The sequence below is a fragment of the Rattus norvegicus genome, chromosome 15 (genome assembly GCF_036323735.1).
Source record: "Rattus norvegicus strain BN/NHsdMcwi chromosome 15, GRCr8, whole genome shotgun sequence".
NCBI classification, from domain to species: Eukaryota; Metazoa; Chordata; class Mammalia; order Rodentia; family Muridae; genus Rattus; species Rattus norvegicus.
In genome coordinates this window covers 4,482,623-4,509,227 of record NC_086033.1, presented here as the reverse complement: position 1 = coordinate 4,509,227, position 26,605 = coordinate 4,482,623, and the positions used below count along the sequence as shown (strand labels likewise).

The following is a 26,605-nucleotide window of genomic DNA, read 5'->3' as shown; positions in this document are numbered from 1 at the left end:
GACTTAAAATTATAAAAATACTTATCTTTAATGTCATCCTTGGAAAGACACTGATAGAGTTCAATATATTAGATTTTTCCACAAAAAGATTGAAGTTTGAACCTCAAAACCAGAGTTCCGCCATGCCAGGTGGAGATGAATCCTAGGGCAAGACTTAGATGCTAACGTGAACTGCAGTGGGCATATAGTGCCCCGTGTTTAAATTCTCTCTGTTCCCTTGAGAAACACCCTGGCACCTCATTGTTAGCAGTGGTTTGCTTGGGGCATGAAAGGAACTCATTTTCTCTCTTTGATGTCTTAAAAGGAACCAAAAAACTGGAGTGTACACTACCTGATGGAACTGGACGCCGCGTCATCCAAAACCACCTCAATTACCCCTTCAGTGTTGTCAGTTACGCGGATCACTTCTACCACACGGACTGGCGGAGGTAAGCACGCTGCAGCAGCCCCGAAGGGCGGTGCGTTCTGGAGAACATGCCCCGAAGGGCAGTGCATTCTGACAGTCGGCAGCCTTGGCTGGAAGCCCTGTTGGACTTTTGTCCATTAGTAGACACAGGTCTTGCAAGGGTAACAACTTGCAATCATCCCTGTATTTTACCTCAAGTTTAATGGTGTTGCTAGTGGGCAACATGTACATTGAAGATATTTTGGTAATAAGCTATTTAATGAGAAGCATTTATTTAAGTAAGGTCTTAGAGAATCTGTAGTGTTAAGCGGTACAAACATCAATAAGCAGGACATGGTGGGGCATGCCTTTAACCAGCACTAGAGAGGCTGAGGCAGGAGGATCTGTTGAGTTTGAGGCAGGCCTGGTCTACAGAGCCAGGACTAAAAACAGGAATCCTGTTGAAAAAAATATCAGTAATCATCATCATCATCATCATCTAAGAACACTTCAAAACAGAACAAAGGCGCACTTCTGAATTTGTCTCTTTGTCCTACAATCTTCAGTACTTGAATGGACACCATGGGCCTAGCCAGAATCAGGAACTGATTTAACCACTGGTTCCTACGGCCACGGAACATTAAGTACATCCTGTGTGCTAACCCAGGGTTTTGACTTAGAGGAACAATAGTTTGCCTTTCCTGTAGGTGATGTTGGTGGAGCTACATCCAGGATCACTGGTATAGACACACTGAGTCAAAAATCATTCAACCGAATTGTTTCTGAAACTTTACCTTGAGACTGACCACCCATGAATCTTCCTTTACCAGGGATGGTGTTATATCAGTGAGTAAAGACAGTGGCCAGCTTACTGATGAGTATCTTCCTGAACAGCGCTCTCACCTCTATGGCATCACTGCAGTCTATCCCTACTGTCCAACAGGTGGGTCCGTCGAAGGGCATCACCGGGCTTCCTTCCTTGGACCAGCGGGTAGAGGGGGGCTGTGGTAACTCTCACACTGCCTTCCTTAACCAGTGAAACACTCACTGCTGTCCATTCTCCCACAGGAAGAAAGTGAACATTAAATGTACAGGAGGATTTCAAGTTTACAAGAACCTAAGAACATTGCTACGAAGGCAAAGAGTGAAGGAGGAATTGGCCATTATGAGCTCTTGGCACACAAAACGAGCATTTTCAGTGGAGTGAGACTCAAGTCTATCTTGTGAAATGTATACCTCAATCCTGACTACTGTATTTTTAAAAACAAAGGTTATCACAAGTTTCAGATAGAATGTTATATAAACAATCAGCTAGAGCAGACACCAAGTCTGACTTTTGTTTGCCACGGATTCTACCTGGCCAAGAAAAGTGAAGCAAACGAATGTTATGAAAACTTATTCCTAAAGCTCAGAGACCCCTGTCCAGCAGACCATGGGGTTGACCCAGCCTATTTATACTGCCCGGTGAAGTCCTCAGACTGTATTTATACTAAAGGTGCTAGAATGATTCCCCAAGTGCCTCTGCAGAAGCATCCCTCAAAAGTATTCTGTATAAAACACCAAAGACTGCAGCAGTTCTTAAATTTTCTATATAACTCCAATAAAATATTTTAAAGCTTTCTGTGGTCTAAATATCTATATTAAGGGTTGGGATGAGTCTCTAACCATAAAGGATGCACAATAATCATAGAAACGGAATACACTAATTCAAAGCAAAGCACAACAAAGCCTTTTACTTCCCCAACTTTATTAAAGAAAAAAAGCAGTGGTGGTAAATCTCTAGGACATGGTCAATCTCCTGGGACTCCTCCCTTCAAAGTGTGACATTTGATTTCCAAGCACATGCTGGTGTGACAGTTCCCATCACTAAGGTGAGAAGCTGAAACCCTCATGTGCTCATCTCCCAACTTTCCCCAGTCTGTGGTCTGTCTTTGGATCAGCAATGATGGCCTGAACGGCTACTATGGCTTCATTAATTTTCGTCTGTAGCTCTCTGAGCTCTTCTATGTGTAGCAACCGCAGGATCTGAGCAGCTTCATTAAGAACTGCATCTGTCACAAGACAAGAACAGTGCATCTGTATGTATGGTTTCTGTGCTTCCAGCCACCCACTTGCACCTCACTACACCAAGCCCCTCAAAATAGCTTGACTTCAACAAAATGACTTACCGCCTGTGTCAAAGCCAAGAATATGTTTGTCTAAAGCAACAGGTAAGCCCTTAAAAAAAAAAAAAAAGACTATTTAGTTAAGGGTCACTTTTCTCATTTGGAACTAAAGACCAGCGGGCTGTTTGGTTTAGGGACTATCAGGATTTAGCTTGTGATGCTCTTCAAATGAACCAGAGACATCAGAGCCATCCAACCTTTTAAGTCAAGCCCGTAGAGACCTTATTGCAAAAGCACTTGATGTGGCTAAGGAGGAGGGCTGGTGGGTAAGCAAGTGCTGTGCATATTAGATTACAAATGGAACTACAGTACAAATGTATCTAAAACAATCTTTTCAGCCTGCTTGTTTACTAGGTCATATGTAAATGTTTATTATAGAAGTTACTTTCAGTCAGGATGATACCAGACTGTACACTCTGCACAATAACTACCTAACACAGAAAGGAGACCAGGAGATAATCAGCCAGTGCTAAGTTCTAGCCTCATCTACTAATATGCTCCCCACGGCTCTCACAGGGCTATAGCTTAGATGCACGGGTATGCAGAGAACAAAGTGGAGGACACTTGTAGCTGAGTGGCTTTATCTGATGTCCTGGCACCACAGACTCGGGTTCTTTTTGTCTGCCAATAGACCACCAAGGAATACTTATCCCTGACATCCACCTTATCCCTCAGTCAGGGATGCTACGAAGAACAGTAATCTGAAGTAATCTGAAGTTACTAACTGCAGCAACGAAACACTAGATTCCACTCTGCAAACAGAAGCAGAGAGCTCTGGCTCAGCACTGCCTCCAAACCAAAGACATCACTTCGGTGAATGAATGACTATTATGCCAGAACAATTTGCTGCTTGTTCTGTATGTGGGTGAAATAAGCTGACCTTTGATCCAATTCCCAGTGGCCAATTCATACGTAATTAAGCCAGTAAGAACCTTGGTAGAAAGCAGAGCGTGTCTCAGAGGTGCCCACGCTGCAGTGCCCTGGCATCAGCAGCCTTCATTACTACTGGGACTTACTAAAGGGGTCAGAGGACAAAGGGCATTGGAGGACTTGAGGGAGAGGGAAGAAGGAGGGGCCAGAGTCCTCAGAGTCCCAAAGGACATCACTTCAACATCTGTGTGGTAAGAAGGGACCATTATTGAGAACTGCAGCTGCTCCTTCTTACCCAAGAACATTCTCTGCATTGTGGCTTTGGGGAGATTTAATTTTTCCTGAATTTCATTTTTTTTACCCTCAGAGCCTGGGCTGGCTTTGAAATTAGAGACCTCCTGCCTCCTAGTAGTAGGATTAAACGCTTGTCTCTCTACACCTGGCATTTTCAGAGATCTGTATTGATGGCATGGTCTAAAATAATCCCAATGGTACTCTTCAAGGGGAGGTGGCCATGACATACTGAGGAAAGGGAGATAAATTTAAGTGTGTTCTGCCGCCTTCTACCATGTATCCAACAATCCATATTTCACAAGGCAAAATCCCTTGGCCTTGCCTCCATTTCCAGACTGAATGGACTAGTAGTCTCTAGAATGTGAAATGTGTCAAACATGAAATTCACTGCTCACCCGTTTGTCTGAACCTCAGCTATTGAATACACTGAGTTACTTAAAATTCAACTCACACATAAGTCAGCTATTTTTTTTCCTTCTGTTCTAACAGAATGGGCATCTTTTTTATGGGGCGCGCGCGTGTGTGTGTGTGTGTGTGTGTGTGTGTGTGTGTGTGTGTGTGTGTGTGTGTGTGTGTGTGTGTGTCTATGTAGTCCTGGCTATTCTAGAACTATGTATACCAGCTGGCCTTAAGAGATCTGCCTACCTCTGATTCTAGAATGCTGGGATTAAAGGTGTGAGCCACCATACCCAGCCCAGAGTGTGTAAATAACAAGTTTAAATGCATGTAACACCAGCAGGAACTTCCATTGACTGGCTTAGAACTAGAAACACACATACCTCTTTCATTTGATTTGCTTTAGCAACTGCATCCTGTGTTAGCCGTTCCTGAACCAAAATTCGAATTGCCTAGGAAACCCAATAAAGACCAAGCTTACTATTTTGGCAAATCACTAAGACACAAATGTCTACTCCTGCCCTAAGATTGGACCCAAGCTCTATGCACACAAAGCAAGCACTCTACCACTGAGCTACATCAGCCCTTAATATGCTAACTTTTGTGCCTGGCAAGTCTAAAATATCCTCCATACAGTACCATGATTATGTGAACACCTAACAGGATAATTACATATGTAGACCTAGGACTTTACAAAGCTTTTTGATATAGCTACTGTACGTGCAAGTACTCCTTCTGGGCTTCAAAGTTTTGTAAAAGTAACCCCAAATATACTGCATTATCTGGTTTCTTCTATCTTAGTTTATGACTGAAACTGACATGGGGCTGTCCCTAGGAAATATTTGCATACTAGATTGAGCAAAAAATAAAACTTTGAAACAGCCAAATTTCACTAACAACAACTTGATATCTTTGGCATCCAAGTTGGGTGAGAAAAATCCATCTGAATTCAACATGAATATTCTATTAAGCTAAGAACACTACTTCTGTTGTTAAAACTGTCCATGTAACCCTGGCAATTCTACTAAGAAGGTTAAATTATAACCCCTTCTGGGTAGAGGAAGTTTATTCAATTTATCACGCAGTAGTTGACATAAGCGTCACTGGAGATCTGCAACAGCCTTTATCTAACAGTCTCCACGGCTACTGTCTGCATCCTCCTGCCCCACCCCTGCACATTCACAGCACACAGTTTAGGAAATGTTTTCCTTTCTCAAAATGTTCTTTCAGAGAGCTGTTCCTTGCTGTAGAGGTATAAATTGCATGGTTTATCTAGAAAGGAAAGATGCTGAAGAAGAGAGCATTTGTTTGCTAAAGAGGTTTTGGTGTGTGGCTAAATTCACCGTTAGGGATTTGGCATTTCCCCTTCCTTAACAGGTTCAACTCTCAGCAGACTGAGTGGAGCTGGCTCTGTCACTCTCTGTCTTGGATGTTCATGACCTTCTAGATCTGCTTCCTAGTAACATCTTTTCTCTGGGTGTGAGGTGTATACATGATCATGCAAACCTGTGCGTATGGGTGTGTGCACAAGGGGTGTGAAGATGGAAGGTTGGCACTGAATGTCTACCTAGTTGCTTTCCACCTTTTCTCAAATTAGCCCTTCTCTGCAGAATTAGGTATTTGTCAAAAATAAAACGAAGGCCGTGATGAGAATGAGACGGCTCACGCTGACTTGGCCGGCTAGCTGGCCAGCATGCTCAGGGTCCCAAGTCTCTGCCTCCCAGCACTGGGGTAGAGCTGTCACTCTGCTTGGTTTTCTATGTGGGCGTTGAGTTCCAAACCAGGTACCACCTAACACTTCACCAGCTGAGCCAGCTCCCTCGGCCCTGTTGTGCTGGTCTTAGTACTTCTCAGCATGATATTAATAGGATGAGTGAAGTTTTACCTCTGTAAGACAGAACACACTGGTGCACACAGTTAATGCTCAGATGCCAGCTTACTGCTGGACAGTGTGAAACAGAGAAAATAAGGACGCACGTGCTCTCGGTCCCACAGTCTTCTCAATTTCTATTCATCACCCCATTATAAACGTAAGTAAAGAGATAGCATAGAGAAAAGTGAAGACTTTTCTACACGTGCAGTTTCTGTCAAGAATAAAACGGGCAGCTTACCTTCAGCATTACCAAGTAGTCATCGTGACGCTGAATCTGAAGGAGGTTAGCCAGAGCCATGACACCCGCCTTAAAATCAGGATTGTTTACTGTAAAAGATTAAAAGTGAATAAGCAAAATCCAGCTCTACAAACATCATAATTGCTTATCTGAACATATGAGCTTACAGAAGTAGCAACTTTCTAGGACTGAGTCATCTTTGGTCTTCTGCTGCATTCGAGGAAAGGAAAAAAGCAAGCACAGCATGTCTACAGTCAGGAGAAAGCCTCTTACTAATTGCACCAGCCACATGGGGGGACTTCATCAATGGCTACCTTAACTCACAGTATGCTTGCCTTGGAGCAGTCTGCAAAGCCCACCTACGGACACTTTTTAATGTTTCTTCCCAAAGCTGTGGATTTTAATACAGATGCATTCAATGGATGGTTTTCCTAGCACTTTCCTGTGCACAGTGGCTCTGGAGTACGCAAGCTCATTCCCTCTGAAGAATAGATTACTGCAGGTCACAATGACTTAGTCAGTGAACACCTACTTAACATACTACACTGTAGCTAATTCCCATAATCTTCAGGCTTTAAAAGGAAATCACTAAAAGGGCATGTGGGACTTGTAATAATGAAACATTTAACATTTGTTATATTGCCAGGAAGGTGACCAGTGAGTGTCACAATGAACAAGACATCAAAATCCAAATTACTTGAAGCAAAAAAACCACCAGTGCTTTTAACATTCAAATATTCTGTGTTGAGGGGATGGGGAGAAGGAAAGCTCACTGCACCTGACAGTCTCCAACAGGAGAGGCTGTTGTGCACTCGTGCCAGGCACTCACGGCCGGCCTTCCACAGGCGGAGAGCAGCTACAGGACCAAGGCTGTCACCTGTGAGCGTCACACTCACCGTCCAGGTTGATCAATGGCTCCGAGTTTTTAGCTGCGTTGTCAGCGTTTTTCCTGTTGTCAGGCACTGAGTCCTTGTACTTTTCAGCTATAAAAAACAAGCAACAGGGTAGAGTAACTGCAACTTAAGATTAAGATGAATATTGCATATTTACTGAATTTAGTTTAGTCCGATTATGACATCCACTCAAAATTATACTTCACTACACAAAAACTTAAAAAAAGATAATGTAAATTTCTGATTAAGCTGAAATGCTTACTGGAACACTTGACACAAGGTTCTGAGATAAGGTTTGATGGACCACAGGCTGGCCCTGACTTTGACCCTCCTCCTCCTCCTCTACTTCCCCACTGTTTGGATTACAGCATAAACGTCCCTAAAAATAACTCAACATCTGAAGATTAGGAAATACATTCTTCTAGAACTTCCTTGTAAATGTGGGAGTGAAGAACAGGTGCAAAGAGGGGCGCATGGCAGACGGAGGGCGGGCAGCACACAGGTATGTGTCACCCAGGGATTAGACAGCAGCATGGTGGCAACACATCCCAATCCCAGTTACAGACACAAGCAGGAGGATCACGAGTCACACGCCTGCCTGAGCTACAAACCAAATCCAGGGACAATGGGCAGCTTGTCAAAAACCTGTCTCAGGTTTTAAATAGAAGAGAGAAGTTAAGAAAGTATTGGGCAGACACTAAAAAAGTTTCCTCCCAATCTTTTCAGTATGTAAAATACTGTTTTCAATACAAAGATCAAAATATCTTAAAATGTTTATCATACACAGATTTAAAATACCATGAAAATTAAAAACTTTGAAGGTGTATTGTTTTCACTTGAAAAATATTTTAAAGTAATGAATAAACTTAACGCCAAAAATGGCTTCTCAGATCTTGGTATAAGAAAACTCTCTACTGTTAGAATTTTTCTATCAATCCAAACTTTTAAAAAGTAGTGAAATTTGAATCAGACTTTAATAACATTAAGTAACTGGAATATGAATAAAAGTTTTCTTAAATAATGGAAGGGCACACAAAAATTCTCAAAGATTTCAACAAATTTAAGTTGTTGAACAGCAAGAACGCCAGCGCCTCCTGCAGGCTAAGGCCAGTACTGCTGCCGTAATCAGCTCAGCCTGTTCCTGCAGTGCTGAAACTGCACACTAACAAAGCACGCTCGCTGTCTGGTTGAGACTTGTAGTACACTCTTCACACTATGATCTTTCAACTTTCCTTTTCACAATGTAAAAATTCCCCATTTCACACACAGGCTTTTACTGAAGCCACACTACTGAGAAATGAATGCATATGTGAATGCTGTGCTGAGATACACATCAACAACCCTGCAGGTCCGTGTAAGACTTGAGAGAAGACAAGGAGGACGGCCAGGACTCCACCTGGGAGCATCTGAAGATCAGCCTTGAGAAGGGCCAGGATCCCAGGATACTCTGTTGCAAATAACCTCCCACAGGGCTGCTGCCAGCACAGAGCAGGAAACAGAAAGAACTGCTAAGGCCCAGACCATCAGCAAGGCTGGGGTCACAGGCTTTCCACCATGGAAAGCAAGCTCAGGGCTGGTGCTTAGGTGTTTTTATGAGAATGAGAAAGAGACAATGCTTTAGATTAGAAGATGCAACCAGACCCGGTCTTTCGAAAGAAGCTTCATTCTAAAGCACATTTCAGAAACTTAGCCAGAGGACATGCAGCTGAGAACAGGAGGTGGCACTGCCCCTTACTAGAAGGTGACAAGAGCTGAAGCAGGGCAGCAGCAGAAGCAGGAACAGGACAGAGACTAATGGTAATAGATGGGTGGGGCAGAGGGAAGCTACACACATCAGACAGGTTCAGGAGCACACGCCTAGGATTGAAAGTGACAGCACCATGAAGGAACACACACACAGACCCTGGATGGAAGGGAAGCGTGGTGAGTCCAGTGAGAGGAAGCAGTGTGGTGAGTCACCTTTTCCACGGGCACCAAATTCAAAAGCTTCCGATAACAGAAGAACATCAATAGCTAAAGAGGATTAAACGTAACACATACATGTAGGCCTATGCTGTCTTAGTGTGCACTGGCATTAGACACCCCGGAATGTTTCTATCTCCTGTGAAAGAGCTGCTGTATCCAATGCTCCAAACCCCATGGGCTCTGAGGCTGGCAGCAGCGTCAATGGCTAAGCTGCAGACTGTGGAAGCTGGCAAATTAACCAAGTAATGCTCCTTGTTAAGGTATTCTATCAACCTTTTTCAGAAACAACTTCCAAATTCTAAAAGAAAAATATAAGCATCAAAGACAAAATAAAGTTCACTCTACTTTTTGTAATAAAATAAACCAAAAGTAAAATATAAGACAAAAACCCTCTTCCACAACCTTCTTTCTCATCTTAAAAAGCCACCCACGACATGAAAGTAAGGATGGGCTGGAGAGGCATCTCGGTGGGAAAGCCCTGGCCAGGACCTGGACTAGGCTCCCAGTACACGGCAGGGCCAGTTGTCACTGTTGTAGCTAGCTCCAGCAGAGCCGATGTCCTTTCCTGGCCTACAGTAGAAGGCATACGATACACACACAACTGGAAATAAGAGTCTTGGGAGAAGCCTCTGAGCCCACACCCACCCTGCATTCTGCATAGAACATACCGTTGTCTCCATATTCAAGCCTAACAGCTAAGCCAAGGAGCCAGTCAATGGCTTCTTGCCGGTCCTGGATCTTGAAAGGACAGTTAACATCTCTGAGATACTGTGAAGGGAAGGAGGGGAAAATCTATTTCATTATCACGTAGCCACAAAACACAGAACAGCAGACCGACAGAGGCCTCAGTTTGGAGCTTTGAGAATTTCTTCCAGGCTGATCCTGAACCCCATATATCCAGGACTGGCCTGGAGCTCCTGATTCTCTCACCTTCACCTTCCTGACGCAGGATTTCAGGTGCACCACATCTTCCATTATCAAACCTTTGATGTAATTATACAGCTCAGAGGAAAATGCTTAAAACTACCATTTTAAGGAAAACAATGAAATATTCCCTTTTAAAAATGTTTGTACTTGGAGATCCCAGGTAGGACGACAAGATATAAGGATAATCTCATTTAGATAAGGACACTGCAGTCTAGAACAATCTATGTTAATTACCACATAGATGTTTCCAAAGATACTGTAAACAACATTTCTGACAGTTTCTGTGTGACTTACGGCTTGTTTATGTTACTATTCGTTTGGGGCTTTTTTTTTTTTTTTTTTTGGTTCTTTTTTTCGAAGCTGGGGACCGAACCCAGGGCCTTGCGCTTCCTAGGTAAGTGCTCTACCACTGAGCTAAATCCCCAGCCCGTTTGGGGCTTTTAAACAAGCAATGGTCTCTAATCTCTGCATACTCTTTCATTTGGACCTTTTACGTGGAGGAGCGGCTGCAGAGGCCAAATGAGCCAACAGAAAACACTAGCACTGCATTTTAACATCTTTAAAAGCCCACTGAAAACTGAAAAAAGTCTAAGGGTATAAACAAAGATAAACCACTAGAAGTATTTGCAGTGGTGAGCAGCACATAGGCCTTGTTATGGGTAAACATTACGGGAACAGGCACATCTGAGTATATGGCTCATGAGTGAGAACACAAAGAGACAGCTCCCACTGTCATTCCCACTTGTTGACACTGCTGTAATGACATAATGTGATTTTTATCGAGTTTGGAAACAATTCTTCCTGAAAAAATATTACTAACATTAAAATAAATCAATGTGAAATTCTAGTCACAAAAACATTTCTATGAAATACAGGGCCATCTGTACCTTACCTATAAGAATGAATATGACAGTTTCAAGTTTCCAGGCCCGCCATTTATGTCTCTTAAGGAGTAGTGTGATGGTTTGAATGACAAGGGCCCCCCATGGCTCATATATTTGAATGTCTGGTCCACAGTGGGTGGAACTGGTTTGGGAAGGATTAGGAGATTGTTGGAGGAGGTGTGTCACTGAGGGGGGCTTTTGAAACCCACATCTTCTTACTTCCCACAATTCCCAGTTAGCGCTGACTCCTACTGGCAGATAGGGATGTGTGTTCTCAGCTCTGACTCCAGTGATGCCTGCCTGCCTGCCTGCCACACTTCGCACACGATGGTGTGCTGTCCCAAAGTACATGCTTTCTTGTATAAGTTGCTTTAGTCATGGTTTCTCTTTATAGCAATAGAAATGTAACTAAAACAAGCACTCAAAGGAATATTGCTACACTTTTGTATCTAACCTTAACTAAAGCTCTGAGAGATGAGCTGTGCTCTTCTGGCCTTTGTGGATACACACACACACACACACACACACACACACACACACACAAATTATGCAGACAATCCTATTAAGGAATGCCGTGCCACCTAGAAAATGTTTAATCTAAATGCTGAAAGCTTGTTAGGATAAGATAATTTGCTTTAAAAATCCAAACAGCGAATTTTGAATCCATGAAAGGAGCTTTATTCATATTGATCACTATTATAGCTTAAAAGAATATAGGAATTTTCAACTCCACCTCATTCAACCTTTACAAGAGTTCTCTGCGCTTCCTTTTACTTCCTGATTCCTTACCTTTTCAAAGAACTTGGGCCAGTCACTGCTGTGGATGTTTCTCAAGTTACCTCTGTCTTCAATCTTGTAGTGTCTGATCTTCTGGTCTTCAAGCCAAACGATAAAGTTTCTAAACTCTGTTTCATCTGCAACGAAACGTCACGTATCAAGTCACTAGAAGCCCTCGAGATCCTTGGTGGCTTTCTAACCTGCAAACACTACGTTAACTGACCCCAAGAGAAGTAAGCAAGAGCTCAAAGTTCAGACTGTAGAGTCATAGGTCATTGCAATACACTCAGATTCTGTATGAGCCTCAGAAAACAGGCTTTGAGTATTAAATGAATTAAACACGCGTGGAACAGTGTTTCCTATGTTTTATTAGTACTCTGGTTCCTTTAGAGTTTAGGGGGACTGGGCATGTAAAAACTTTGAAGCAAGCGAATAGAGTAAAATAAACAAGGAATAAACGATTAAAACATACTAAATACAGGGTACTGTTACCAGGATGCATTTGCTTCCTTAAATTTTCTCCCAAAATCATCAGGAAAGATCCTCATTTTACACGCCAGAGAACTGAGGACTCAAACCCCAATTTCGGCTCTACCACCACCCACCAATCCTTGACTAAAAAGCCAAGTACAAAACCAGAACAGACACTGATATGCTCTAGAGACCAAACGCTGCTACCCCACTTCTACCTGTGCGTCCAGTACGGAGGAATGAGGCCCTGATCCCCGCCTCGCTCCCAGTCTCCCACGGGCCGGCAGGACTTCGGTATTTTTTTTTTTCTGAACCGTTCCACCTCCCTGGCAGCCGACCACTAACTTTCGGTGTGCCCCAAAGGGCATCCCCAGTCCCCTCCCCTACCCTGCTGCCCCAGCAGGTGCCCGCTGAGCCGCCTCGGGGCCGGGAAGCGTGCCGAACGCCGCCGGGCAGCGGCCGCCGTGTTTGGGTCCTGGTTCAGGCGGGCTGGGGAGGCGCCGACGCCGAACCCCGCGGCCGCCACCCACCTTTGCAGTTGAAGCCTGTGGGGTTGTGGTAATCCAGGGCCGTGAGCTTGCGTCGGAACATGGTCCCCGCTGCTCGCGCTGGCCGCCCGGGCCTCCGCCGGGACAGGAGAAGCGAGGTGAGGCGGGCGGCGCAGGCACCGGCGACGCGGCGAGGGGGCGGGGCGATGACCGACGCTCCGGACGGACGGCAGACGGAGCCAATCGCGGCTTAGAAACGCCCTCAGCCCGTAAGAACTCGCCAATCACCGCTACTGCTGAGGAGGCGGGGCCACGTCGGGGCACGTCGACGCTCAAATAAACTTTATTGTCAGCTTCCTATTTGTACAATGGACCGAAAGCAAGGCGGAAGCCGAGATTAGTGGATCTAACTCCTTTTCTTGCTACAGTAGGCAAAACCAAAACCCCAAACCAAACCAAATAAACAAACAAACAAAAAAATGTCTGTACGCTTTCTTCTATCGGCTATAGCTCTTATTGACTCTGAGTTGCCGCTTAATATTTTGAACGTATTAATTTCCCCTCTTTGAACTCAGGTAAAGAAAGGTGCCTGCAGGATATTCTTTTGGACTAGTTGAAGTGATGCAGATTACATACAACGCCTATGCAATATTTCAGTGTGTCGCCAAAAAGTGAAGTTAAAACCTGGGAACTGGCCTTTCCTTCTCACAAAACTCTCAGTCATTAACTAAAGTGGGCCACTAACTCCTGCCATCTCTAGCATTCTTTCTTGCCTTTGGTGATCTAGCTCCCCACTCTGTAACTGATTATCTAAAGCGCCCATTTAAAACTTTCTTCTTATCTTTTAGCAAACTGTCCATGCTTGTTCTGAATTGCATGTTCCCAGGTTTTGGGCCTCTTATCCAACTTTGCAAAAGCAAAAGCTATAGTGCAGAGTCTCTTTTCACGGGTCAAGAGAAAGGAGGAGCTGGTTGCTAATGTGGATGGTCCTTTATTTTAATTGATAGATCAAGTTATATGATCATTCCAATACTGCTCATGTCCCTTCCCACAGTGTAACTGGCTTTAATCACACATGCAGGCATGTGATAGTAAATAGGAGATTCTTCTTAAAAGGTTATTAGAGTATGTAATTTCCTCTTACTTGTGCCTACACCTCAAACCAGTTCAGGCTAGCTTGACCCTTCTAATCTTTATACCCCATGCATTGGGAATATACTTGAGTAAAGACTGTTTAAGTGTGATTGTGAAGAAACATTATTTAGAGGTGGAAGTACATATAATCTGGGTTGGTTAAGGGAGGTCTGAGGTGTCAGGTAAATTGGACAATAGTTTGTGGGGTGTGGGTGCATGTGTGCGTGTGTGTGTATATGTGTGTGTTTGTGTGCATGTGCACATGCATGTGTATGTGTATGTGTGCGTGTGCACGTGCATGTAGGTGTGCATGTGTGTTACAGGTGGAGGAACAAGGCTGTCAAGTGCACTGTTCTAAGAGGGCGTATGTGAATAACTCAGAAACAAATTGGGGGTCTAAGCTAACCTCTCTCCTATGCTCCCCTCCATGGTTACCCATTGAGCTCTAAGACAATCAAGGATTCTTTCTGAATTTAAGATCCTTCCCATTCCCATTGCAAATTGTTTTCCAGATACAAGAGAGCAGCGATGAGCAAGACAGACCGGCTGTCTACTTTGATTCTCTTTAAAAGGCCAAAAAGGGTGGGAGGAGGGGGAACAAAAAAGAGAAACTGTGGCTTGAACCTAGTGAGGAGTTCCTGCACAGTCAAAATGATAACTTATTTTGCTGGAAGCAGATGTGCAAAGGCAAGAAATGAACAACAATGGGGCCGAGAGGGAAACACTTATGGAAGCTGGAGGGAGGCGGTGACAGCTGGCAAGACTGTGGACAAAGGCAGGCGCCTGATCAGAGAGGCCTTTCATGGCAAACTGAGGGGCGCCGTTGAAGCTCTTGGAGCTAAGCCAACTATACATTTCATTTTAGTTCAGGAGCGGGTAATTAAACACTGTTTGCATCTGTGGGGCATACAAATGAAGAAGCCGTAGTGTCTAATTTCAGGCAGTTTAAATGTAATAATCAACACAGATGCTTAGATTAGAGGCTTCTAGTCTGGAGCCAGAAAGTGACACGTGCATAATGAGAAGCTTTGAATGTGACACAAGGCCCGAGTGCAGTTTTAACAGGGCTCTCAGAGACAATTTATATTTTCCCAATTAAGTTGCATACTGAGTGAATCAAGAAAAGCAGGACAGGTGCTGGAGAGATGGCTCAGCAGTTAAGAGCACTGACTGCTCTTCCAGAGGTCCTGAGTTCAAATCCCAGCAACCACATGGTGGTTCATACCCATCTGTAATGGAATCTGATGCCCTCTTCTGGTGTGTCTGAAGACAGCTACAGAAAGAGAGAGAGAGAGAGAAAGGAAGGAAGGAAGGAAGAAAGGAAGGAGGGAAGGAAGAGAGAAGCAGGTCAAGGGGTTTTGTAATCAACACTACAGTTCACTTTAATTGAATAATTCATGAAATTTTAGCCAAAAAAGAAAAAAAACTCCTTGAAGAAAAAATAACAAACATTTTCACATGGTAATAAATAGTACATTTCTTTTTATTAAAAAAAAAAGATTCACTTTTCATGTGTACTGTGTGAGCCTGTGTGAGTTTAAATATGTCACATGCACGCAAGAGTCTGCGAAGGCCAGAGAAGGGCATGGGGTCCTTTGGAATGGAAGTTACAGGCGTTGTGAGCTTCTGTGTGGGTGCTGGGAACTGAACTCACATCCTCAGCAAGAGCAGCACACTGTGTAAAAACATAAAAAATAAAAAGGGGTATCTGCTGGATACCTTAATTCTCAGTCAGCAAAGCCTCTCACCCGCTCTGCTCCATCCCATATCACACTGCCGAAGGCCTCTCTCTGAGCCTGGCAGCAATCTCTCTACCTATCTAGTTCCCAAGGCAGGTTTCCATGCCAGAAACACACATCCCAACTCCAGACCAACCACCGCACACTTTCTTACACTTAAATCGCTACATGAAAGAACACACAACACAATTACCTTTGGCCCAATTGATAAGATATAATTGCCCACCTAAACATACAAAGCCCAATACACATCCATCCCTTAAAAACAATCAAAACAACCTGTAAAGGTACAGCAGGGAATCTTAACATCACCTGCCATGCTATCCTACCACAGCTTCTCTCCCTGTCCCTCCTGTCTCTTCCTCCTTTCCGTTCCCATCTCCTCCTCTTCCTTCAAACGTCTCTCCTGCCCATCCTTCCTTCTCATCCAATGACAGGACTCCTTCTATCCTGTACCTGCCCCTCACCTGTGACATCATCCCACAGCAGCAAGTGTTCTCAACTGTTTAGCCATCTCTCCATCCCCATAGTACATTTCTTAAAAGGACACGGTTTGTGCCATTAGTGTTCTGAAACTGACACTTTAGAACTAAGCTCTAAGTTGTTGGCTTCTGGTGTATTCCTGTTTCAAGTTTCCACACTGGCTGCTAATTGAGCCTGCAGCTGGTCCTCAGGCCCGGCCACTGCAGGGGAGAGGACACCAGAGGAAGATTCATACAGAATGCTGAAGGGAATGAAGTTAGTCATAGAGGGACCCATAACACTATACATATGTAATATTTTATCTTTAAAGTATGATGTCTTTTTACTTCTTCTAAATTTGAAGGAACCTTGGTCACTGTTCTACTGCTGTGAAGAGACACCATGACCAAGACAACTCTTGTAAAAGAAAGAGATTAATGTAGGCTTGTTTACAGTTTCAGAGGAGTTGGACAGAGAGACACTGGGCCTGGCTTGGGTTTTTGAAACCTCAAAGCCCACCCTCAGCAACACCCCTCTTTTAAGTTAAGAGCACACACTCCACTCTTTCCAAACAGCTAATCAAACCTGGGACTTAAACATGCGGATGTAGGAGCCTATGGAGAGGGGGTGGGGGACCATTTCATTCAAACCACCGCAGGGTGTTTGAAATAGAAGGTATACAGCCTTACTTCTAAAGACCAAACCCACAGGAAATAAAATGGGGAAACGTTTTATTATCGAATGACCTGAACCCCAACCAGTGGTTGATTGAGAGTTTCACAAGTCCCTCACCCATCCACTGAATTATTCATCCTTGCATGACTGCTGTGAGTCAGGAAGTCTTCTGGGCCCTTTGGAGGTCTCTGTGAAGTTATGAACAACAAACTCTACAGTTGAGAAGCTTTCTATCTATTGAGGGAAGACAAACATATAAACATGCATATGCAAATTATTTATTATGCTCCCTAAGTACTATGGGAAGTCACAAGAGAAGGAAGCTAAATGGGCGAGGACAGTGAATTGGGGGTGGGAGGAGACTTGGTGTCACTAGCTGTTTGGGGCAGAGGGGTCCGTCTGGGTAGGGCTTCACTGAGAAGGTGAAATGTAAAGAAAGACTTGCAGGAGCTAAGGGGTTGGTTAGCCATATGGTTAACCCTATGGTTGGTTGCATGCGATTCCAATCTCGACATTTTTTTTAAAGATTTATTCATTTATTATATATGAGTGCACTGTGCATGTCTTCAGACACACCAGAAGAGGGCATCAGACCTCATTTATAGATGGTTGTGAGCCACCATGTGTTTGCTGGGATTTGATCTCAGGATCTCCGGGAGAGCAGTCCGTGCTCTTAACCACTGAGCCATCTCTCCAGCCCCGATCTCGGCGTTTCTAAACAAAGCTCTATATGAACACAGACCTGTCCGCTTGCTTATTGGTTGCCTTGACTGCATCAGAGAAGAAGTTGAATAGATGCCATGTATAAGGCTCACAAAATCTAAAGTATCTTCAAGGTATGTGGGGTTGAGTCTCATGGGGCTGGCAATATCAGCATCATTAAAGACAACTCATATAGGTAAGGTAACCATCAGAGACACAAATTTCACATTTCTGAAGCTTGTTAAATTCTTTCTTTTCTTTCTTTTCTTTCTTCCCTCCCTTTTTCCCTCCTTCCCTCCCTCTCTCCTTTCTTCCTTCCTTTTTTGGACAGGAATTTACTATGTAGACAAAGCTGGCCTGGAACTCACAGAGATGCCTCTGCCTCTGCCTCTGCCTCTGCCTCTGCCTCTGCCTCTGCCTCTGCCTCTGCCTCTGCCTCTGCCTCTGCCCCTGCCCCTGCCCCTGCCCCTGCCTCTGCCCCTGCCCCTGCCCCTGCCCCTGCCCCTGCCCCTGCCCCTGCCCCTGCCCCTGCCCCTGCCCCTGCCCCTGCCTCTGCCTCTGCATGCTAGGATTAAAGGTGTACACCACTATGCTCTGCTTAACCTGTCATTTTTTAAAGATTTATTTATTTTTATTTATATGAGTACACTGTAGCTATCTTCAGAACACTAGAAGAGGGCATCCAATCTTTCTACAGATGGTTGTGAGCCACCATGTGGTTGCTGGGAATTGAACTCAGGACCTCTGGAAGAGCAGTCAGTGCTCTTAACCACTGAGCCATCTCTCCTTTCTAAAGCCACCAAGTTCACTACATCTTTGTTCAGTTATCCTTCAGAGAGCGAGCAAAACAAGTTGGTGAAATTTAGAGACATCCACAACAGCCTCCAATAGTGCGCACAATGATTTACATCCTGATAAATGTTGCCAATTGCATAACTTAGGAACTCAGATTTCTCTTAACTTGTGTGCTGCAGAGAGGCCCCTCTCCTTCAGGGAATCTGAGCATCTTCATCTCCTTCTGAGACCCTTTCTGTTGCATCTGAAGGGACTCCAAGAAACGGAAGAACATCTAAGTAGAACTACATTTTATTGTGGAAACGGAATATTCATGACTAAGAATTCTCGTCACACAAGAAGCACAAGCCATCCATCACCTACATGCGATTCTACAGAAGAAAAAAAGACGCATGACGGAGACTAGCCATTCCTGAAAATGTCTTGTGTGGAGCCACAGCTTTGCACATATGTGAGCCCATAACTCCCTTCAGTGACCGAGTCAGTCACACTGGAAATCCTCCTGAGCCGAGGACATAACCCAGAGAGGTTTCAAACAAATGGTCCACAGAACCAGTGGGACTCCACGTGGGGTCAGAATACGACAGTGGAGAAGCTACAAATGGAGACAATAGCGCTGGTGAAAGGGAGCTCATGTGTGGCAGCTGAGGGATCGAGTATGGGACCTGTGAGTCTGAGGTGATGGTAGCTGTAGTCCAGCGTTCCCGCGGAGAGGTCAGGAATGGACACGAGTGAAGGGGCGAGAACAGAGATGCCCCACTAGGAAGCTGTGGTTGCAACTGTTTGGACGTGCTCCACATCAGAGCAGGGAGAGGACGGAGGGCTGAGCACGTGGCTTGGAGGACGGTGTCCAAGTGGAGTGTGGAAAGATACGGCTGGAAGTACAAGGTATATGTAGTCTCCCAGGAAAATGGAGAAGGCCCGGAAGGCAGAGTTGAAGGCTCAGAAATGGAGGTGGATGTTTCACGGATAAATTTCTATGAAGCCTTCCCAAATATCAAGGAAACCACTTCTGAAGAAGCAAAAGCAAGCAATGAATGACAGAGAGGTGACCACATCCCATAAGCCTGACTAACACGCAGCCAGCCTTCTCCAGCCTGTTTTGCACACCTCCTGTGTATATTCCTGTTATTTCTCCCCCTTTCCCCTAGCCCTGTCAAGGAGCTCCTTAGTCAGGTTCCCTAGGAGACTTGCAAAGGTTCGGCTATTTCTCTTTGTTTTGAATTCTGAGACCCTGCCTTTCTCCCAGAGGTTAGCAGTTAGGTAGGGGAAGCTACTGCTCATTAACGGTCCAGCTCCCCAGAGAACCTCTGGTTAGCCCACCAAAGGCAGGATTCTGACAGCTGAGTTTGCAATGAGGCTTCCTAGGACTGCTCCCTGTGAACCCATGCTGCGAGCTTCCCAGGGACAGTGAACCCCTGCCGTTCTGCCCTGGCTCTTAGACCTGTGGACAGTGAGTGCAAGTGAGTATGGGTATATGCATGTGTGAGAGGCATGTGAAGGTCAGAGGTTGAAGGTCAGAGGTTGGTGTCCCATATCTTCCTCAGTCACCTCCCATCTTAATTTCTGAGGCAGTCTTTCACTGGTCCAAGCTTCGGATTTCAGACCTTTTAGACGTTTTAAATATTTGCATCTTCCTGTTTCAATACATGCCTTGTACCCACAGCCCGAGGTTAAAGTGCACAGTGTCTTTAGAACATCTGTGTTTTTACTGCCACCTGCTCTGTGAGGCTAGGTACTGAGTCTCCCAGTAGCGTGATGTCAAGTTAGCGTTCCAAAAGTTTCAAATGTTTGAGCATTTCAGGTTTTATTTGTGTGTCTGCTTTTCAGTTAGAGATTCCCAACCCACAGTGAGAGGAAACACCAAGGAGGCCCCGGGTGTCATGGGCTTGATTCAGTGTTCAGCAGACAGTCAATGAAGGCTGGCAAACTGTGACTTGAATTGTGATATCCTCACAGAGGAGAATGGAGCTCATAGAGACTGGAAAGTGGTTTAGGAGGCTGGCTGTGGTAGGTGAGGGTCAGGGAGGATGTGAGCTTTGCGCATCAGGTAGAGAAGCTTGATGCATGCAGGTGTGTGTGTGTGCGTGCGTGTGCATCTGTTGTGTATGTCTGTGTCTCTGTGTGTGTGTGTGTGCGTGTGCATCTGTGTGTGTCTCTGTGTGAGTGCGCATGTGTGTGTGTATGTCTGTGTGTGTGTATGTGCATCTGTGTGTGCCTCTGTGTGCGTGTGTGTGTGTGTGTGTGTGTGTGCGCATCTGTATGTGTGTGCATGTGCATTTGTGTGTGTCTCTGTGTGAGTGTGTGTGTGTGCGTATGTGTGTGCATCTGTGTGTGTGTGTGTGTGTGTGTGCATGTGTTTCACACCTCTTTGTTGCCAGTACTCCTAGATGGATGTGTATGTGTTCTCCTTCACGCCTCTCTCTTCTCAACATTCTTAGATGTGGACAACTATTTGGATAATGTTTCTTTCTTTCTCTCTCTCTCTTTCTTTCCTTTTTCCTTTTCTTTTTTCTTTCCTTCTTTCTTTTTTTTTTGTTATCATGCTTATCCTCCACGCAGTTCTAGAAACGTCACAGCTCTTTCCATGCTGCTTTGTCTAGGAGCATCCTTCTTTATCCTCTTCCTGGCTATGCTGGACCCCATGGCCAACCCTCACCTGTTATGACCACTCTTTACTTGGGCTGTTATACTCCTTCCTGATACTACCTGCCCGTGCTAGACACTTTCCCATGTGACACCCACACAATGCCTTATGGGTAGTGTCATGATTCAGTCTAACTGACAACTTGACACAATCTAAAATCCCCTAGGAAGAACCTCTCAGTGAGCAGTGGTCCGGATCAGGGTTCCCTTGACTACATTGTCTTGACTACGTTACTGGATGTGAAGTCTCTCCCACTGTGGGCAGAAGCATTTCAGGGCTGGTTCCTCGTCCTGTAGGAGATGTCTAAACTCACTCGAATATTTCTTGTTCAACGAAGAAGCAAGGTTGCCATTGAGTTTAATTCTGAATTCTACTCTTCAAATCGTCACTAATTTAGCCATAAGACTGCCAGAGAGGAGCTTCCTTCCCAAGTTGCTTAAGTCATGGCCTTATCATAGTCATGGAAACCCGAAGTCAGTGTCTAAGGACCTTCAGGTCTGCAGCCATCTACGCCCTTCTAGTTTCATTTTGTATCATCTCATCTTAACATTGAGTAATAGAGGTAGGACATGTGGGACCGTGCTGCCAGACAGACATAAGAACTGGTAAGGTTGAATGAATTCAAACCCAGGGGTGGAGGGAGATCTCTGAGATTTGACAGCAGGAGTGGAGCCATTCCCTCCTTCGGTGTGTCTGCACTTGTTCTGAAACCCATAAGCACAACTCTACACTGAGGACCATGGCACTCAGTCATGGAGCACCACACCTGGAGTTCTCCATGCCAACAGTGTATCTAGACAGACTTAAGTCTGCAGCCAATGAGCTTCCCTTCCTGGATATGCCTTCTCCCCAAAGGTATTTAATCCCTGGTTCATCCTATAGAAAGGGTAGGCATTCACATCCACCATAGAAATAAGAAAGATGGGGCTGGGGATTTAGCTCAGTGGTAGAGCGCTTACCTAGGAAGCGCAAGGCCCTGGGTTCAGTCCCCAGCTCCGAAAAAAAGAACCAAAAAAAAAAAAAAAAAAAAAAAGAAAGAAATAAGCAAGATGAACAAGCAAAGATCGTCTCAGAGGCTTCTCCATTAAGGATCACCGCGGGGAAGGCTTTCGACTAGAGAGCCATGCCTAAGACTCCGAGGAAGGCTTTCTCCCCTTCAGTCCCTCCCATACTCTTGGCCTTCATTCCCAGTCAGACCATATTCCACTCAGCCTGTGCTCAGCCTCCCCCTATCCGCTTGTGTGCAGGCTCCCGAGGGAAGGGGGAAGATAGACGGTGGATTCCTGTTTTGAGAATCAAGGCCTCCTTCTTATTTTTTTATGGTATGCTTTAGTCTGGATAGGAACTCAGGCCTGAGGTACTCTAACCCATTGAGCTACACCCCAATTATTCTCACCCTCACTTTATTTGCATATTTAACTAATATTACTAATTTGTGTAGCTCAAATCTTCCTATACTCACTTTTTTAAAGTTTTATTTTCTTTTTTTTTTGAGACTGTTTCACCATGTATCCCCTAGCTGGCACACAGCTCTATATGTAGATTGGGCTGGCCTTGAACTTACAGAGACTTGCCTGCCTGTCTCCCAAGTATTTTGGGCTTAAAAGCATGCACCACCACACCTAGCTATGTCTACATTTTATCTACATGAGTACTTGATATGTTTGTTTAAATTAGCTCTCTTTTATTTACACCTACTAAACCTGTATGCCAAATAGTACTCTCAAAGTTCCGATTTTTACACAGCTAATACTTTGCACAGAATCTGAAGATACAGCTGACATTAGATTCCGCTGTGTTACAATGGTTCTCAATCTGTGGGTCCAAACCCTTTAGCTCCAAAAAAAAAATGTTTACATTATGGTTTGCAATGGTAGCAAAGTTACAGTTACGAAGTAGCAAAGAAAGTAACTTTTTGGTAAGGGGTCATGGCAACATGAGGAGCCTATTAAAGAGTCGCACCATTGGGAAGGTTGGGAACCACTGGCAATGGTGTGAACTTTCTCTTTCGCAGGTGTCAGAAATCCATGGTACATGGAGCAGCTGCCTCAGAACTGCCAGGAGCCCATCAGAACCACACATTTTCAAGCTGGGTGTGGTGACATACCCCTGCAATCCCAGCACACAGGAGGCTGAGGCGGAAGGCGTGTGAGCTTAATGTTAGCTTGGGCAGCAAAACCCAGTCTGAAAAAACAAAGTGAAGAAGTACCCACTCCCCAGCCTCTACCACACCTCAGGCTTGCTGACTGGAACCCTGGCCACAGGCTGGAGGATGGCTACCACAAGCAGGGTGACCTTCCCGCTGAGATGACTAAGGTAACGCTATCCTGTTCTGCCTCCATTTTGTGTGTGCTTAGACAGTTCTCAGCCCTTTACACTTCTTCCCACAAAAGCCACGTCTACCTTGGCAGCATGTTTGAGATCTCTGTGGCCTTGACTATGGTCCAGAGGTGTTAGAATAATTGGCCAGTTATGTCTAAAATACCTACTATGCTCTGCCAGGAGTAAATGTTTCAAGGTTACTCTGAGCCTCATCTAACTAATGTATGTGTGTGGATTTTGCTTTTAAAAACTCTGTACCAAGAATCTTTTCAAAGGTTCACACCCCTCTTTGATCTGGCCATTAATAAAAAGAACTTAAAATTATTGTCTTAACCATTATGGTTGCCAATAAGTATTTCTTGTGGATCATAACATCGGAGGCCACGTGAGATTTCCCACCCTCTGCTCCATGAGACTGACCTTCCTAGTGCAGGAGAGGCTGCAGGGAAGGCGTCTCCTCCAGAGAATTCCAGGGCTCACGGCTCTCATAGAGTCTGGAGAGGTCCGGAGTGACTGCTGTGTTCCCAGAACCAAAGGAAAAAAAAAGAGTCCTTCTATCACTGGTAGGAGGTGAGTCTGAATACTGAATTCTGGGTAAGGAGGATGAGACCCCACGGAAACTTCTGGATAAAAGAGATAGGACCCGAAGAGGGTGGTCTCTTCAGGATAAGACGGATGGATATTTAAGGCCCTAGTCCTGGTTTAGGAAGACAATTTTCTATAGGGAATTCTTTCCTAGTCCTCCTTCCTTACTAAATTGGAACGTCGATAGTGGGGACTCTGAGTTCTGCCTCTCATGAGAGATCTGGTTTCAGTTTTTCTTGAATGGATGGTTGGCTGGCCAACGTGTGGATGGTTGAATGCATAAAAGGCCAAGTTTGACCCAGAGAGTTGATTGAACGTGTGACAGGCCAATTTGGGTTTGGGAGTTGTTTAATTGATTTCTTGATTTCGCTATTGGTGTTTTTGTTTGCCCAATTGGTTAAAATTCTGCTGCTTTTCCCGTATTCTGTCAGTAGGTGGCACCCTCTGCCGTTATTAGCTGCTTGTCTTTTGATTTGCACCCCAGTGTTTCTCTCACCCGGGGGCCCTACAGTTGGGGGTCTGTCCCCATTCTTGGCCTGCTTCACGTGACAACGTCCCCGGGACCTGGGCAGGCTGGATTCTGTGTGGGCTCCCGCGAGGGTGAGGGATGGAGCCTTCCGCTCTTCTGGGCTCTGCGTGGAGCCTGGACCTGGGCGGGTAGCCTTGGTGCTACCGCGCGGGGCGGCGGCTGCTCCCTTCGCCTACAGCCCTGCCGGCTTTCGTAGGAACCTTTTGGCTTCCCAGCTTGAGGGCTCACCATGTCCCATACTTAACTCACGTACCAGCCTCTCTTTTTCTGTCACATAAGATGCTGCTCCCTCCAGAAGCAGGGGGGCAGTGGTTTAAAAGAAGGGTGTCACCCTTTCCTTGGTCCCAGAGGCCCTTTTTCTAATAAGCACCCCTCCAACTCTCTCATGGAATCTGTCCTTTGTGCCCGTTTCTCTACCTGGGATGATGTTTGTCAGTAATTCCTTCTGACCGGTTATTTCAAAGGAAAGGGAGTACACAGGCAGAGATCTGAATCGAGGTAAAGGGAGGCTTTTTTTTTTTTTTTTTTTGCTGCTGGTATGGATGCTTTTAAAAGCTACTCGATTTGAGGCAGTGTTTCCATCCAAATGCCCCAATTGGGACCCCACTACGTATGCAGGCTGTGGACACTTGTCACCAGAATCTTATTACTAGAATTCAGGGTGCAGCTTGCAACCTCTAATTTGTGTAAAACTAAACTTCCGAGGTTCTTCCAGGTCCAGAAAAGTCTCCTGGGGGGCATTTCTTGAGGACGGGGGTGGGGAGGGGGAAGCCTTCAGATCTTACATCTCTTTTGATTAAATAGCTCCGAAAAAATGCGAGACCATTAAGTTTGATTTTTGTCACTCTATCGGCTCTGGACATCCGTAAGAAAATCCCCAAAAATCTAGAGGGCTTCTCAGGGATGAATACCTCTCAGTTCATCAAGGTACCCCAAGAAGTTAATAACTGAGACTCTATAGGACAGGCACGATGCCTTGCTGCTGCTGAGGTAGATGCTTGAAGACAAGCGAGGTTTATGCCGACTGCGTTCCAGTCAGCTCACTCTGCGTCCTACGGCTCATCTGTACTGTTTGTATCCAAGGGAATAATCCTCAAACGAATAAACAAACTTGCCAATACAGGGAGCCACGGGCACAGTCAAGGACAATCACCTCACACCTAAACAGGTGACAGTCCTTTGTGGTGGTCTCAGGCTGCTCTTTCCCTCTCCTAAACAGAGGTACTCTTTGAAAACCAGGCACCACTGTATAAAGATATGCCATATTTGTGCTCAGCATACATCTTGGTACCTAATAGCTGTTTTGCCCTGACTCACGTTCCTAGAAGATAAACTCTTGGGAACCCTGACTCCTTGACCCCCCCACCCAGAAATGAACAGCCATGATCATCTGCTTGTTATGAAATGATTAACTGCTCATTTCGGTTTTTATAACCTGCTCATGTAGACATTCAAGGACTATTCTGAAGTCATCTTGACCATATAATCTTGGCAGGAAGGAAAAGCTCTTCTGGGTTTCATCTTTAAAAGACCTTCCTTTACCTGCCTCCGGGTAGCATGTCTCTGATTTGGGCCAAAGACTATGGGTGACCCTGCTAGTGGCTTTAATAAATTTGATGAATTAAAATCTGAATTGAGCCTAGGGATCTTTTCTGAGTGTTCTGGAACTCCATGACACCATTATCACCTTTACTCTTTAAGAAACTCAAATTTCCTTTACCCCTGCCTGCCAACTCAGCTTAACTGTTCTCTGTCTGAAGAATATCTTCTAGTTCTCCCAGATGCAGAAACAAATCCAGACCCAGGGACCCTGCTCCAGGATTTGCAACAACAATTCCCTAAGATGCAGGCTGAGAAAAGTCCTCCTGGCATAGCACTGCACCACCTAGCAGTTCTGGTGAGTCCCTTCCTACAGCCACATCAATGGGGGTCTGGCGATACCTCTGGAACCAAAAAGCTCTACATCTCAAGAGGCTGTGTGAAGGTAACTCTCTTACCCCATGGCAGTTAGCTGGGACTCCGCCTTTCCTGCCTGTGCATAAACCAGGGACCTCAGGTTATCACCCAGTTCAGGATCTCAAGGAAGCAAATAAATGGACAGAAACCAGCCTCTTACAGCTCCAAATCTTAGCAGATCACCAGATCTATACAGGCTGGGCTTTAAGAATGCTTACCTCTCTATTTCTTTGGTAACAGTTAGCTAGCCCTTGTTTGCCTTTGAAAGATCAGATCCAATGTATAATGAGCCTATCCAATGAGATCCAATGTATAACGAGCCTATCCAATGAGATCCAATGTATAATGAGACTATCCAATGAGATCCAATGTATAATGAGCCTGTCCAATGAGATCCAAGGTATAATGAGACTATCCAATGAGATCCAAGGTA

At 45.0% G+C, this 26,605-nt stretch overlaps 2 protein-coding genes across 4 annotated transcripts in view; one reads left to right on the top strand and one right to left on the bottom strand.

The window, feature by feature from the left end:
• The window catches only part of Nid2 (nidogen 2), a 55,726-nt gene extending 53,722 nt beyond the window's left edge, over positions 1-2,004 (top strand). Inside the window, exons 19-21 of the mRNA NM_001012005.2 lie at positions 305-428; positions 1,216-1,328; positions 1,454-2,004. Of these exons, the coding sequence (NP_001012005.2) occupies positions 305-428; positions 1,216-1,328; positions 1,454-1,464 (248 nt within the window). The 3' untranslated portion in view covers positions 1,465-2,004. The remainder of the gene's footprint in view (positions 1-304; positions 429-1,215; positions 1,329-1,453) is intronic.
• A 108-nt stretch (positions 2,005-2,112) lies between these two features.
• Positions 2,113-26,529, bottom strand: Rtraf (RNA transcription, translation and transport factor). 3 transcript variants are annotated; one of them, XM_063274191.1, is made up of 10 exons: positions 26,391-26,529; positions 23,523-23,618; positions 12,669-12,983; positions 11,680-11,804; positions 9,748-9,847; positions 7,118-7,204; positions 6,222-6,310; positions 4,494-4,562; positions 2,554-2,602; positions 2,116-2,436 (listed from the first exon to the last, which is right to left on the bottom strand). In XM_063274191.1, the coding sequence occupies exons 3-10, from the start codon at positions 12,727-12,729 to the stop codon at positions 2,282-2,284; spliced, it is 735 nt and encodes a 244-aa protein (XP_063130261.1). In that variant the 5' UTR covers positions 12,730-12,983; positions 23,523-23,618; positions 26,391-26,529; the 3' UTR covers positions 2,116-2,281. The 3 variants fall into 3 exon arrangements, with proteins under 3 accessions (NP_001382043.1, XP_063130261.1, XP_006251700.1); NM_001395114.1 differs by lacking the exons at positions 23,523-23,618; positions 26,391-26,529 and having other exon boundaries at positions 2,113-2,436; positions 12,669-12,834; XM_006251638.5 differs by lacking the exons at positions 4,494-4,562; positions 23,523-23,618; positions 26,391-26,529 and having other exon boundaries at positions 12,669-12,845.
• Positions 26,530-26,605: the final 76 nt, after the last annotated feature.

What these genes read in the sequence shown, in the direction of transcription:
- Rtraf (XM_063274191.1), bottom strand. Translation starts at nt 12,729, where the DNA reads ATGTTCCGACGCAAGCTCACGGCCCTGGATTACCACAACCCCACAGGC. An exon ending in GCTTGAATATGGAGACAACG is followed by an intron (nt 7,205 to 9,747) that starts GTATGTTCTATG and finishes TGTTTTTTATAG; the next exon opens with CTGAAAAGTACAAGGACTCA. An exon ending in GCCATTGATCAACCTGGACG is followed by an intron (nt 6,311 to 7,117) that starts GTGAGTGTGACG and finishes AATCTTTTACAG; the next exon opens with TAAACAATCCTGATTTTAAG.